This window comes from Thamnophis elegans, chromosome 3, assembly GCF_009769535.1.
Source record: "Thamnophis elegans isolate rThaEle1 chromosome 3, rThaEle1.pri, whole genome shotgun sequence".
In the NCBI taxonomy this organism is placed as follows: Eukaryota; Metazoa; Chordata; class Lepidosauria; order Squamata; family Colubridae; genus Thamnophis; species Thamnophis elegans.
Window position 1 is genome coordinate 40,931,089 of NC_045543.1, and position 15,677 is coordinate 40,946,765.

The following is a 15,677-nucleotide window of genomic DNA, read 5'->3' on the forward strand; positions in this document are numbered from 1 at the left end:
TTCATTGCAAAGCCTATATGTTGGGCTACTGCAGTAAGCAAACAGATTACTAAGATTTACACTCTATTTTCTTCCTGTGTGAGGCTGTGAAAAACAGGCAGAAGATGAGTTCAGTGAATGCAAGAAGACGCAGCATGACCTAGGGCCGGGATGGTGAACCTATGGCATTCGTGCCACAGGTGGCACGTGGAGCCATTTGTCAGGGCACTCGAGGTCAGTGATGGCGAACCTTTTTTGGCTCACGTGCCAAAAGAGGGGGGAGCGGAACTTTAGTGTTTTTGGGGGGTCATTTTTCACCCTCCCCAGGTTCCAGAGGCTTTATAGGAGCCCAGGGAGATGAAAACAGCCCCCTGCCCCCCCAAGGCACTCTGGAGGCTTCAGGAGCTTCCCTGAAGCCTCTGGAGTGCAAAAAACTAGCAATACGGGCAAACCGGAAGTTCGGGAATGGACTTCCGGTTTGCTCGTAGGGTCTTTTTTCGTCCTCTGGAGCCCTCCTGAAGGCTTTGGAGGACTAAAACCGGCCCTATAAGCAAACCAGAAGTCCGTTCCCAAACCTCCGGTTTGCCCAAAGGGCCATTTTTTTGCGCTCCGGAGGGAAGCTCCTGAAGCCAACAGAGGGCTTCGGGGGAGGGAGGAGGCTGTTTTCGCCCTTGCCAGGCTCCTCTAAAGCCTCTGGAGCCTGGGAAGAGCGAAAAAAGCATGCAAAAAAATGGGTGGCAGCACCTGTCATGCGCGCATGCACGATGGGGGATCGTGCATTGCATTATGGGTGTGGCACACCCGCACACGACTCCCCCCTGCGCTCCCCACTCTTTTGGCAGGTGAGCCAAAAAAGGTTCACCATCACTGACCTAGAGAAATGATCTGAAATTAATAGGAAGAAATTTCCTACTATTCTGACTTCTCCTGTTACATGGAATTATTGCTGTTTAAACTCACAGCATCTGTTAGTGTTCTCACAGTTAGTTGAAAAGAGAAATGGTGCCAGGTTTTATGATGGGTTATGCGGGATGAGAATTATATTCAATACATCCAGCAACATATTCTTTATTTAAACAAAAATACCTGATTTAGGAGCAAGCCTCCTCTTCACAGAATTCAATTGTACCTTATAGCAACTACAAAGGCAAGTCTCAGGAAAACAAATTTAAAACCTAAGAGAGGCAAGGATACTTACTTGTCCTGTCATAGGATTCATGACATGTATGTGCAATTTCTGCTCCAAGTTGTAGGTAATGTCCAGCCTTCTCATCTCGGGAACCATCAGCTCCAAGGGCAAACATGCCCCCAGCAAAGCATGTGAGATGCCCCATCTTTCTCTCAAGGTGCCCATTTTTCCATTCCCCAATAAAAGTTAGGCCCCCATTCGACTTTCTGATAAGATGCTTCTCTATGGCCTGCAGTGGAATACATAAGTTTAATTACCATGACAGGTCAAAACATTTTTTCATTCTCTCTTAATATTTCTCCTCCAAGACACTAGATCTCATGAAATTACAGAACAGAACAAGAACTGTATAGTTACTCTATTTCCCCCCACCCCTCCATTAAAAGAGATGTGGGGAAAGAAAAAGAAAATGTAAACCACTTTCACAGAAGAGTTAAGCACTGAGCTCCTTTTATACTTTCCACATGGAAAAGTGATGACCACTATTTAGGAAATGTTACCCTTATTCCTCCAATCCTTGCTTCACTTTTTCTATTAGTGACATTTTTTGAAGCAAGTGTGTGAGCACTGTGTGTTTAAGGTCAATTGGAAATATTTTGGACACAGCTTTTCTTTATGTCATTAATAACTAAGATGGCAACAGATTGAATAATTCACTTAGATCAGGCAGTTCATACCTTGGCCTAATTTCCCTAGTTCTCTGAATCTTTGTTTTGCCAAGGACAAACTTTTGTACCATTAGTGGATTCTTATGCAATTAAAGTGAACCTCAGTTGTATTATAGCACTTTAGTCAATGGCCAAAGAGAAATCTGATTGTTTCCATTTTTCCTCAAATTTCTGAAAAGGCATGTGTTTTGTATCAATTTAGCAAGACTCCTGGCTTTCTCACATTGTTAATAAAAGCACAAATTACTATCAAACTGTCTTTTCTTCCTTGGATATGACCAAACATTCTATAAAATAAACATTGACACATTTTCTGTTATTAGGTCCCTTGAGTAAGTGAGAAGATAAAGCAAACAAGAGATTTTGATTTACACAAAGAAACAAACACAAAAAGTACCTCCCCTTTTTTTTTTTTTTTTTTTTTTAAATAAAATATTTTATTCAATTTTCACATTCCATTTGCAATCATTTATATACAGGGTATTTACTATAAGAAAAGAAAAAAAAAAAGAAAAGAAAAAAGGGAATAAAACGAACAAGTAAAAAAGAAACACAACTCATCATTCACAACCCCACCTGACACTTCCATCCTCCATACACCCCATCTACCCCCTCCAACTTTCCTTTCTCCCTCTAACACTCCCCTCCTACTTCCCTTTCCCCTCAAACCTTCCTTCTCCCCTTACTCCCCAGACACCCTCCTTACATTCCCCTTACTCCTTACATTCCCCTTACTCCTTCCTACTCCTCCCTCTTCCTTCCCTCTACCTCCCTCCTTGGTGTATGCCTTTATTCGAATGTTGTTTGATCTGATAAAAGTAAAATGAACCAAGGAAAAAAAATAATAATAATAATAATAAAAAAAAAGAACCACCGTATATAAATACATTCTTGTTCTTGTTAAGACTATGTTAACACCCCCCCACCCCACCCCCCACAATCCCCATCCCTAATCCTCCCGACTTCCCAGGGCCCACACCTGGCATTACCTTCTATCTAAAATATCTTGTATACATATGAATTAAAAAAATAAAAGTAATATATAAATAAAAAAAAAAAAAAAAAAAAAAAGAAAAGAACCCAAAGAAAAAAAAAAAAGGAAAAAATAAATGAGAAAAGAGAAAAAAGAAAAAAAGAAACCACTCTTTGTGTTGATCTCAGCCCCCCATCTTTATCTATGCTTAAATAATATAAATCATTCTATCTATATTTTATTCTCATCTCTTACTTCTTTGCTATTTACCCCGACCTTCTGTAGGCTCTCCCGTTCCCTTCCTAAACCTCATGACCCCTTCCAATAAGATTTAAGCAACGTGGTTCATGCCATATATTCAAATATAACTTTACAGACAAGTAATCAAACTTTCCCTTCTAGTAAAATTTAAACAGCGTAAATGATCTTTCTTTACCCCTTTTTCAAACAGTAATTCAAAATAATCTAACCAGATTTCCCCTTCTTAGTAAAGTTAAGCAGCGTAGATCAGATATTACTTTACACAGGAATCAATTTCTATCTTAAGATAATTCCAACCGACTTCCCCTTCTAATAGGATTTAAAAAACTTAGTTCATTCCACATGTATTTTACCCTCATCCCCCACTTGTCTGATATTTACCACTATCAAATTTATACTACCATTTGTTTAAAATATAACTCAGAGCGATTTGTAGCATGAATCATTCCACATATTCCAATAATACTTTCAGCAAGAATCAGTTAACCTTCTATTTTAAGGTAGTCGCTTCTAACAAAGTTTAAACAACATAAATCATTCCGCATTCTTTTTACAGTTATCTTAAAATAATCCCAAGCGGCTTCCTGTTCTAATAAGCTTTAAACAACGTAAATTTTGCCCTCTTCCCTTGCTTGTCTGATATTTACCACAAATAACGTAGTTCATTCCACATGCATTTTACCCTCATCTCTTGCTTGTCTAATATTTACCACTATCAAATTTATACTAACGTTTATTTGAAAAGTAACTCAGAACTATTACAACCAACTTTCCCTTCAAATAAAAGTTAAATAGCATGGATCATATTCAAATAATACTTTCAGCAAGAGTCAGTTAACCTTCTATTTTAAAATAGTCCCATCTAACAAAGTTTAAACAACATAGATCATTCCGCATTCTTTTAACCACTATCAAATTTATGCTAACGTACTTTAGAATCTAGCTCAAAGTAGTTTCACCCAGCTTTCCCTTCTGATAAAAATTAGTCCACTTTTTCTACCGGAGAGAGGTCTCAAACCCCCATTCAGTCCTCAACTTTAGGAAGTCTTTTGAAGTATCTAAATTCTCGATCTGCGTTCTTCTGCTTCTCCGAGGGAGGAGGGGCTGCCCCCTCCATCTTGCAGCCGCATGGCCAGCCGTTTGCTTTCTCCTTCCGCTTGTCTCTCCTCTCTTCCAAGCGCGTTAGGAAGTCCCGCCTTCAGAATCCTAGAATAGAAATCTTGAGCCTCCGAAACAGAGTTAAGACGAAATCTTTGATTCTCAAATGTAACCGTGATGCCGGCAGGGGCCTCCCATCTGTATCGAATCTGTTGACTCCTAAGCTCTTTAGTTAAAAAAGTATATTCCCTTCTTGCTTTCAACATGTGGAAAGGTATATCTTTGAAGACAATCACGTCTTGGTCATCAACTCGGAGACTGTTATTATAAAACTTTTGCACAATCGCGTTTCTAGATTCTTTTGTAGAGAAATGTATAATTATGTCCCTTGGGAGCTGTCGCTGTTCCACTATCAATGAGTTTTGGCGATAGATTTTCCGAATCTGCCAATCAAAGTTAAGTCCCGGGCTTCCCAGCGCATGGCTGAAGGCTTCAGCAAAGGTCTGTTTCAAATTCTCTTGTTCCTTTTCACGGAATCCTCTGACTCTTATTGAAAATGCCTTCCTATCAAAATTTAGCATCATAAGCTGTTCTTCGTTATTTCTAATTTTTTCTTGTAAAATTTGAATATTGGTAGTCAAATTAAAATTAGCCTTCTCCAGACTTTCCAATTTGTTCTCTATTTCAGCAGAGTAATCTGACAGGGCAGACACGGCTGCAAACGTATTCGCCTTCATTTGATTAACTTTAGATTTTAGATCATCATAAAGTTGCAATACAAATTCCTTAAGTTCTTGCTTAAAGGCATTAAAGATTTTAAAGAGATATTCCTGTGTTAAAACTTCTCCAGTAGAGGGCGTAGGAGACAAAGGCTGTGTTTCCAATAAAAATTCTTTACATTCTTTAGACACATTTGTAGCAAGACGCTTCTTTGACTTGGGTGGCATAATAGATAAGCAAGTAAGCAGAGCTTCGCTCCCCTCTATTTCCAAAGAAGAAGAGTTTATTTTGTTAAGGAGCGGTCTGCAAGAAGATAACACCGGCTGAGTACATCAATCATCCACGGAGAGAAATCGCCATTTTAAGGTCTGTTTAGACAAAGAAGTCTCTAAGACGAATGGTGCTGGTATTTACGATAGTAATGAAAGCATAAATCTCACAGGGGTGGGACCCGCCCGTATCAATTCTAGCTTGAGAAAACTTTATTTTGTCCTGGGGGGGGCTAGCCTGTCTGGGGCTGCCAAAAAAAAAAAGGCAGCTGAGAAGAAATGGCTGGAGATAAACGCTCCGCTTCGGCTGGATCTAATCTCTTTCCACAGCCAAAAAAGAAAAAAGGCTGTGGCTTACGATTAGACCCTAGCCTACGGAGCTATCCTCCCTGCCCCTTTCTTAGCCAAAAAGGGGTGCTATCTATGATCTTAATTAGATATACAGACCAGATCTCTGAGGAGCTCGGTGGAGCCCTCCTCGGCAACAGGCCACGCCCCCAGGAAGTCTAAAAAAAAAAGTACCTCCCCTTGAGTTCATTAACTGAAAAGATCATGGGTAGACATAAATTTTGTAGTTTTGTTTACTGTTTGTTGGAAGGTAAGAACCTCCATGATACCTCTGCTAGCCAAGCTAGACTTCAATCTCAATCACTCCTGATCCTCCAGCAACCTCAAAATAAAGATACAATGTAGCCACTTAAACTTTTCCACCCACATTGACACTTGGGCTGCAATTGATTAAGCATGGCCCTTCAGAAAAATCATTGGCAAAATAATCATGAAACAAAATCCCCTCAAGATAAAAAAAATATTTTATTACAACATACTCCTCAGGGATCAGACCCCTAACCTAAAACTCTAATGTCACACCCCTCATAAAATTCCACACCAAAAAGATCAGCACACCCACATGGGCAAGAGACTTTGCTCTCTGGGCATCCCTACATTACGAACACCTCACTTTGTACATCTAATGCACAATCAGTCATTATTACTATAAATACTACTATTCTCTGTGTTCTGATCTTGTGGCTACCTTCATCAGCTGATTTATACATTGACTTTGCTATCAAATAAACTGCCTCCACCTCACATAGGCATCCTGTGCTCATTTACCTGGCCACAGAACAGAGCAGATTTTCTTCTAACACGTTCACCTCAGCAACATGGAAATCATCCAAACTGCTCTTTTAATTTGGATGAGGAACTATCATATCTTCATTTTCTTCCTAAAGAGTACAGGGATATGTGTGCAAATGAAGACCAACTGCCTTCTTGGAAGATAAAGTAAAGGAGGTACAAACCCATTGTTCTTAATTATGGAAGATGTGGAATTCTCAGAATGGACTCATATATGAGAATAGTGAACCGAACTACAAAGACTTTCAGAATTTAAAAGAAAGTCAGAGAGCAAGTGATTTCTGCAGGCAATCTCTTGTTTGCCTAAGCAAAGTTCCTCCATTAGACCCAGAGCACAGAGACTGGAGAGGAAGAGATTTCAAGAAAGTAAACTGTTTGGTCTTATACACATCAAAGCAATGAGATCACAATAGCTGTGGGGAAAGTTCAGGCAAAGGAGCAGCTGCCTGTAGTTATTCTCTTTATTCTTTTGCATTATATGTGATGTATATGCACATTTCAGGTTATATGTGATTATACATTATATATTACATTATATGTGATGTATATGCACATTTGGGTTTCAGGAATTTTCACATGAGTCCAGGTAAGAATGTTCAGATAAAACTACAAAGAAGGGAAAGCAATAAAGTTTTTATTGTAGAAGTAAATTATAGACTATGAAGCCAGATAGAAGATCTAGATGTGGAACCACATTGAAAAACTTTCAGGGATAAGAGCTATAGTAATGATGGGAATCTTTCATTGCTTGGACATCTGATGGATGGATAGCCAAGACAGTAAGGCCTCAAACATTACTCAATGATCTTACTGCCTGCTTGTTCCAAAGTGCAAAAGATGAAAACAAAAAAAAATGGCGCTCTGGAGCTGATCTTAAAAGAGAACAGCAAGCTGGTAGAACAGGTAAATGGAGTGAGAACCATGGGAAGAAGTAATCACATTATCTTGGAGTTCAAGAACTGCAGAAAGGTTTTTGATTAAGAGTTAAAACTGACAAATAGAGAAAACAGTTAATGATTAAGGAGGTATATCAGCTAAAGCTCTCACACCCACTATCAATAAAGAAAAATACATTTGCTCAGTGATATACACAGATCATGCAGATTTTCATACCTCACTTTCAAGGAGAAAAATTACTTGTTAGAGGATAAAAATGTTATTACTTCTAGAAAGTATATTATGTAAGGATGACAGAGACAACGATATGGGAGTCAACTTATATAAGAAGAATCTAAATAAGGCTTGCTTCATACCAGAAAAAAAGAACATAGCAGATTAAAGCCACCATTAAAAGACAAAAGAAATAAATCTGAACAGTTTCATAAAAACAAACAAGATCAATAAACATTGGAAGAATTAAATAAATTGAAACATCATTTAGATTTAGTGGAAACAGAAGAACTCCAAAAGAAGACCAAGTGTACCAAACAAAATTATTTTCAAAATAAAAGTAAACCAGGGAAGCATATCAAATTAGGAAAAAGAAAGTAAAAAGGAGGATAACAGCAATAAATATATTAAATAAATATAATAAGCTAATAGATATATGGTCAGAAATAACAGCAGAACTTGCAAATTTTAGGAACAAGTCGTTTAGAAGAGAGAGAGGGAGAGAGAGTATTCGGATCTTAAAAATTTACTTAAAATAAGAAATTTTAAGCAAATTACTAACAATTCAAGATATGAAAAAACAATAAAGAAAATTAAAATTAATAAAGCTCTGTATGGTAAATAATTAAAATAACAAGCAGAACTACTGCTAAAGGCAATGAATAAAATTGAAATAACAAAAACAATTTCAAAGACTCGGGAAAGGGCATTGGTACTTACCTGATACACCTCTACTAATAGAGTGGAGATAGCATCCACTTATGGGTTAACCCTGTCTGTTCTCCTATTGGACTGAGTCTGATTAATAATTAATTAGCCACCTATATAACCCGTCTGTGAGTGACTCCACTCAGCTTTGCGACGAAGAACAAATATACAGACTCCACGTGTTATCCAACCTTCAAGTTTAGTAAAACCATGTAAGGCAAAAAACAACAAGAAATATCACAAGCACAAATAAGGCAACGAACCACAACTCAGGTTCCCAGGTAAGCACGGAAAAACAGTCTCCATACCGTGTGGGGCTGGATGCTATCTCCATTCTATTAGAAGAGGCGCATCAGGTAAGTACCAACGCCCTTTCTCAATAGAGCTGGAGATAGCATTCACTTATGGGACGTACCCAAGCTAGTCTACGTAGGGAGGGAAGAGACTGTTGGGCTACCTGTTGTTATGGAATGCTTGCAGAACCCTGCAGCCAAAGCGAATTTGTCCAGTTTATAATTCTGAACAAAGGGCGAGGGGGTCACCCATGCCGCCACCCTGCAAATCTCCCCCAGGGAGGCCTGGGTATTTCACGCTGCAGAAGTGGCCGAGCTCCTGGTGGAATGGTCCGTAATCCCCTGTGGGACCGGCACCCCGTTGGAGAAATAGGCCCTGGCGATACATTTCCTAACCCATCTGCCTATGGTAGTGATCGAAACCCTCTGTCACAGGGAAGAAGTCTGGAAAGAAACAAAGAGACGTTCCATCTTTCTCAAATCCGATGTCCTCCAAATATAGGTTGGAAGGGCCCGCCGGACATCCAGCTTGTGCCACTGCTCCTCTAAGGGTCTTGAAGGTGAGGGACAAAAATCAGGTAATACAATTTCCTGTGTCCGATGGAACCACGAATTGACCTTAGGTTGGATTGAGGGTCAAGACTGAGGACCACCCTATCATCATAAAAGGTACACAAACCTTAGTGCCTGAAACTCTGATATCCTCCATGCAGATGTGATGGCAATTAAGAAAGCGACCTTCAGGGAAAGGAACTGTAGAGAAATAGCACCTATGGGCTCAAACGGGTCTTTCGTGAGGGAGGTGAGGACCATAGACAAGTCCCATGTGGGATATTTGTGTACGTATAGGTGGCCTTAAATTAGAAGCCCCTTTCAAAAATCTCCTAACCGCCGGGTGTTGAGATAACAATTGGCCCCCTCCCCAGGACAGCATAGTTGACAAGGCCGCTACCTGTCGTCTAAGGGTATTGGGCGATAAACCCTTTTCCAGCCCATCCTGGAGGAACTCCAGGACTTGAGGAACCGAGGCCGAAACCGACGTTATCCTATTAGAACACCATTCACAAAACACCCGCCAGGTAGCGTTATAAATATGATCCGTGGAGGGTCGCCTGGACGCCTGTATAGTGTCTATAACCCTAGCGGAGAACCTGTCCAGTCTCAGACCTTCCCGCTCAAGTGCCAGGTGGTTAGTGGAGCCACTGAGGGTCCGAGTGCTCCAGCGACCCCTGGCTGGGGGACGCCTGGTCTGGTGGAATTCTCCAGGGCTTCTCCACGGACAATGTCTGAAGGTTCGCAAGAGATTAATACTCAAGGCACTTTCCTCCTCTGACCACTTGCCCTGAGCCACATGCGTGTCGAGGTGGGCGCCCCAACCCGTGAGACTCGCATCAGTGGTGATTGTGATCCTGTCCTCCAACCTGAAATGACACCCTCTACTAATCGCAGGAGACGCCCACCAATGTAAGGAGTGGCGTACCTCGCTATGCAAGATGATTCTAACCAGGGAAGTGCTCCTCTGCACCTTCTGGAAGGGCAGTAGGAGCCATTGCAATTCCCTCGTGTGTAGTCTGACCCAAGGGACAATTGTGATGGCCGAAACCATCTTCCCCAGCAACCTAGACAAGGTAGCTAGTGAAACCTTGCTCCCCTTGTCCACCTGGGAGATTAACTGTCGGAGACTGTCCTGTCTCTCCTCAGAAAGGAACACCTGAGTTGCTTCTGTGTCGAACCAGGCCTCCAAGTGTAAAATGTGAGTGGTAGGAACCAGGTGACTCTTGGCCTTGTTGATGGAAAACCCATGGGATTGGAGGGCATGAACCGTGGTGTCTAGGTCCACCACAGCCCTATCTCGAGAGCGGGACAATATCAAGATGCCATCTAAATAGGACATAATCCTGATGGGCACTGTCCTTAAATGAGCCGTCAGGGCAACCAATACCTTAGTGAAAGCCCGAGGGGCAGATGAGAGGCCAAAGGGCAAGGCCTTGTATTGATAATGGCAGTTATTGTAGCAGAAACGGAGGAAACAACAGTGGTCTGGACATATAGATATATGCAAATATGCCTCTGTCAAGACGATAGAGGTGAGGTAGTCACCCTGTCTTATTCCTTCTAATATTGACTGCAAGGAGTGCATTTTAATCGTCGATATATCAAGTATTTATTAAGACACTTCAAATCCAAAATAGCCCTCCAACCCCCTGAGGACTTGTGGATAACAATCAACACAGACTAGAAACCCTGAAAACGCTGGTCAGCCGGCACCGGTTGAATGCTTTAAGGCCGAGCTCATTAAGAACTGTCGTTGCCTATTCCCCGAGACTGGGGACCTAATGAAAAAACGTGGAGAGAACAAAAGGAACTCAAGGGCCAAACCCGTCTTAACTGTAGTGATGACCCAATTGTCGGAAGTGGTAGCCTCCCACATTTCCATGAAATGAATCAACCAGCTGCCAATGAGGAACCCACCTCCAGATGGCTCAGGGCCTATGGTAGAATAGGTTCCCCCGCCCCGAAAGGGCCGCTTGGACTGATTGCCCCGTTGTTGGTGGTACGGTTGCTTGTTGTCTCTAGCGTTGCCCAAAGTTATCCTGCTGCCTAAAGGTGGATGGGCTATAATCCAGGTTCCTAAAGGATCCCCCGTAATGTAGTTGTCTAGCCCCTTGCCGCCTGGGAATTGGTCCCGGGAGATACGGCCCCTTCTTGTAATTGGTGGGCAAGACCTTACACTTATCTTTTCCCTCTACCAGGAGGTGTGTGAGGGAATCCCCGAATAGGTCTCCCTTTTGTATGGCTCTGGAGCCGGGTCTGATGTCGGAGTAGTCCATTGTCTCTGGATGGTGTCCATAAACAATTGGGGAGCAGGGATGGCATCCATCTCCAATTTTTGCTCAGTAAACCATGTGTTGGTTGATTTGGTGGCTCCACAGGTTGAGGGAGTCCCCCCATATTAGCTGCAGCAATTGCCTTAGTTAGTAAAGGCTTGAATAGGGCCGGTGGGAAGAGGCCCAAGGCCACCGGCTTGTCTGGGCTATCCCCCTCTTCTTCAGATAAGCCGTCCTCCCTGATCTCCCCTTCCTCCGAGGCAGGAGAACAAGAGCGCTCTGGGTGCTGAGGTGACTGGTTCGCCCCCATGTTGGGCTCGAGGTCATTGTGTGCGCGAACCTGGAAGGCCGGTGGAGGTGGTGCACGTTGCTGCAACCCAGCCGCAATCCCCCGTTTAATGGCCTCTGCAATGAAGGACTGGAAGTCCAGAGGCATGGCCGGGGTCAGGAACTCGTGACAGAGGCCTGCAGCCATGGGCGTAAATGTGGCCTCCACATGCCTGCTAGGTGGGCGAGGTTACATAGGGGGTTGCAGCATAAATTGCCCCCAGATCCGAGGTATTAATAGACAGCATTGGACTGAATGGACCAGGCCCAGAATCAAACTGTGAAGGAGGGCTGCTGCCTGAGATGGTAGAGGGGGAAGAGGCTTGAGGCCCAGCCTTGGCCTAAAGGTTGGCCTCCTTGTCTGCCGATTTGGAGGCCTTCCTAGATTTGGAGCCCTTGCTGGAGGATTTAGAGTTCTTAGAGCCCTTATCATTTGGCTTATTTGCACTGCCACTTAGAGATAATGCGGGCAAGGTCGGGGGATCGGAGCCCCCAGCCACTGACAGCAAGCCTCCCTGAATGCTTCTTTCCATGCCAGGATGGCCTGAAGCTGTGTTGTCTGTCATCGGAGGGGCCGTTAGCACTCAAAATGGTGGCCGCGCCAAAATATTATCCAAAATGGAACTTGCGCCAATTTTCTCCCTCTCCAAATGGCCGCTGGTGCTCTCTGGGCTTCTGATGGCTCCCTCAGGCCCGTACAGACACCCACGCCTAGAATCACCATCTGAGGGCCTCGTCAAGTTTGAAGCAGGCTATGAGGTGTCATATTACAAAGGCGTGCCTGTTCTGCTCTCCCTAGCCTAGAGAGATCAGGCGAACGCTGGCAAGGAGCCCCCAGCCTCGCAGGCACACTACTGAAGCGGCTGGACACAGCAGGTGAGGGGGTGCTGTCCCGGCGATCGTAACGCGCAATGGAGGGGCTGGGTTTTCAGCGCGCAATCAATTCACCCGCCCCTTGCTTCCAGTTCCAGGCTGGAAGAAAGTCTTAATGAGCTTCTCTCCAATAGTTTAAGGCTTTCCTGATCTCCAGCCCACTCTTTGTTGAGTACTCACTTTTAAACAATTTTCTTTAAAGAAGGATCTTATCAATGCTGGATAATACGACTGTCCAGAGTGGACCGAGTCAAAAATCTGGGTGGAGTCACTCACAGAGATGGGTTATATAAGTGGCTAATTAATTATTAAGGTGGCTAATTAATTATTAATCAGACTCAGTCCAATAGGAGAACGGACAGGGTTAACTCATAAGTGGATGCTATCTACAGCTCTATTGAGAAGAAACGTATTTAATATTAATACACAAAGGGAATGATCAGAAGAAATCTCAGTAATATAGACCAATTTTTTTACTACTGAAAATTCAGTAACTACTCCACTAGCTGAACGTATGAGGAAGTACATTTGATAAATTATACATACAGATTATGTTTCAAAATGGGAAAGATAACAGATTTATCACAAGTATACTATAATTTATCAAAATTAAGAAAAATATCAGTATTTATAATGTGGAAAAAGCCTTTGATAATTTGGAATGATTTTTTTTAATTAAATGTCTTAAACAAACTGAATTCCAGAGAAGAATTAAAAACTTGGATGAAAAGTACATATAAAAGGCAAACAGCAGTGAATGGATTGCTGTTTATAAAATTCTCCAATTAGCAAAAACACAAGGCAAAGATGTCTACTCCCCCCATTTGCTCAGAAGGTTTATTATAAAATCTGATAAATAGATAACTGGAATAAAATTTGAGAAGCGAAATAAAATGTGAAATATTATGCAGTTGTCATAATACTAACAATCACATCAACCACAAAACTCCATATGAGGTAAAACTCACTTAACAACTGTCTCACTTTGCAACAGAAATTTTAGGGTTCAATTGTGGTTGCAAATTACCTGTACTTCTTTATTTATATTTATATTTATTTCTTCTGCTCATGGTGTATTCAATCCCCAAACAACATGTTCAAGTAAGAGAACAGGATGAGCTAAGTTCAGGATGCATTTTTGTTTTCATTCTGATTCTTAAAAAATACAACCAGTAATTGCTTGGAGAAAGGGGGAATTAATGCATTATAATCACCTCAATAGCATCATCATACATTTTCCTTGCTTCTGTGTCCATTTTATCTGACATCAACCAAGCTTTCAACAAGTATTCATAAAAACTGTCTCCCAAACCACCCATGGATGTGTGATCTGCAAGAGAAAGAGGCAGAGAGTATGTATAAATATAAAACTGTGAATATGAAAGATTACTGTGATTTGCAACTACAAAATCAATAAGCCTAGATTCAAAAAGCCAATGTTTTAGAAATATTTTCACATTTCATCTAGCAAAGTAAGGAATGAAGCTCTCCTTATGTTATAGCTAGACAAACTCTTATACCTGATTCATTGGTATTACCTTACGGATTACCTTACCAGGTTCCTTAATGTCTCCAACAATGGCAGAGCTTCTAATATATTTGAAAATTTATTTAAAATTCAGAGAGCTATATGTGCTTTGAAATAGCTTAGGTTGAACCATATGGCACAGTCAAACATCAGAAGTTGGCCACAATTAAGGCTTTGTATTTTGTCACAAAAATGTACTTTGGATTCATTCTGTAGGTTAGCCCATTTGAGATATTTTAGTTCAAAAGGTTTTACCCAGTGATGCATTGTTTTCCCCAAATTAAGGATTACAGGCAGAAGAGTTTTAGCAATATATAGATTTACCTGGAAAGTATTTGCCTAAGTGTTATAGGATTTCCCAGGTTTTCAATAAAATGAACAGAAACTACATAGTCAGGATTGTGTAACTGTATAAAATTCAACTCACATAGAGAATAACTTTTAATAACCCACCATTCTGAGCAAATTTTTAAGTCAAATAATCAAATAGTTGATTTGAATTAAAGGTGCCTTCCTTGGAGCTAGCTAAGCACCGTCTGAGCAACAAGTCGAAAGTCACTCAGAAAGTTTCCATGGATGTGAATCTAAGTTTTTCCTAGTTGTGTTAATCACTACCGCATGCTGGTTATCAGTTGGAAATAGAAAGTTGTTACAACACTACATTAGTAAAAAGATGTGCTCTACTGGTATCTGAATGGTCAACGAAAATAAAATAAAACATTTCATTAAAACAATTTACAGAGCATTCAATAATGGAAAATAAGTTTACTGGAAACTGAATGTTTGAACAGGGACGTGCAGTCAGGGGAGGCAGGGCCTCACCACTGTCATCATGAAAAAGAAAAAGAAATGTAAAAGGAAAAAGGCTGAGATAGTTGCTGCCAGAGTCACAGTGGATGACTCTGCTTAGTGCTTAACTGCAGGAGGAGGCGGGAGAACCATATGCCCCCTTTACTCTATCTTTATGATCACTTGAGCAGAGTTAAGCAAGGGTTAAAAGGCGAAAAATTCCTTATGCAAAGGAGGCACGTGGTTCTCTCGCCTCCTCCTGCTCTGGCAGCAGCAGCTTTTGCCTTTTTCTTTTTACATTTTTTACATTTTCATCATGGCAGACAAGAGGAGAGTTGAAATCCTCTGTGACACAGCTGGAAAAGATATGTGGGTCCTGTGGGTCCTGGGTCGGAGGGAGGAATTCAAAATTATTGTAATTTGTAAGTAATTTTTATCATGAGTAATTTGTGTGTGTGTGTGTGTGCGTGCGCGCGTTTGTTTCTTCACTTCATTCAAACAAACTCTCTCTCAATTTGAGAGAGACTTTGTTTGAGAAGAGAGGGAAGGGGGAGAGGCAGGGAGGACAGCTTGTTTGAGAAGAGAGGGGCAGCCCGCCAGCAGAGGCGGGTTTTTCCCCCGCCTCTGCTGACGGGCTGGCACTTTCTTTCTTTTGCCTGCTGTGCCCCCCTTCCCTTTCTCCTCTCCCCCCCACCGGGAGCCCCGTCCTGTTCTCCTCTCCCTTTCCTTCACCAGCTGCCGCCTTGCCCCCCCGCCTCCTCCGTCCCCGCCATTGTGTCCGACAGAGGCGTCTCGCGTCTATGGTGCACATAAACGTGAGGCGCCTCTGTCGGGGACAGCGGCGGGGAAGCTGCTTCTCGCCGCTGCGCTCCGCCGCCTCACCCCCTTGCCTCCTCTGTCCCCGCTGCTGTGTCCGACAGAGGC

General features: G+C 42.1%; 2 protein-coding genes across 2 annotated transcripts in view; both read right to left on the reverse strand.

Annotated features, from left to right (window-relative positions):
- Nucleotides 1-15,677, reverse strand: part of MAN1A2 (mannosidase alpha class 1A member 2) — a 67,250-nt gene that overhangs the window by 11,941 nt on the left and 39,632 nt on the right. The window contains exons 9-10 of the mRNA XM_032213616.1: nucleotides 13,651-13,766; nucleotides 1,178-1,397 (exon numbers count right to left, since the gene is read on the reverse strand). Coding sequence (XP_032069507.1) covers nucleotides 1,178-1,397; nucleotides 13,651-13,766 — 336 coding nt within the window. The remainder of the gene's footprint in view (nucleotides 1-1,177; nucleotides 1,398-13,650; nucleotides 13,767-15,677) is intronic.
- On the reverse strand, nucleotides 1,406-13,644 carry LOC116506048. Its single transcript, XM_032213620.1, has 2 exons — nucleotides 5,680-13,644; nucleotides 1,406-2,233 (listed from the first exon to the last, which is right to left on the reverse strand). Exon 1 carries the CDS (start codon nucleotides 10,546-10,548, stop codon nucleotides 9,187-9,189), a length of 1,362 nt encoding a protein of 453 aa, XP_032069511.1. The 5' UTR covers nucleotides 10,549-13,644; the 3' UTR covers nucleotides 1,406-2,233; nucleotides 5,680-9,186.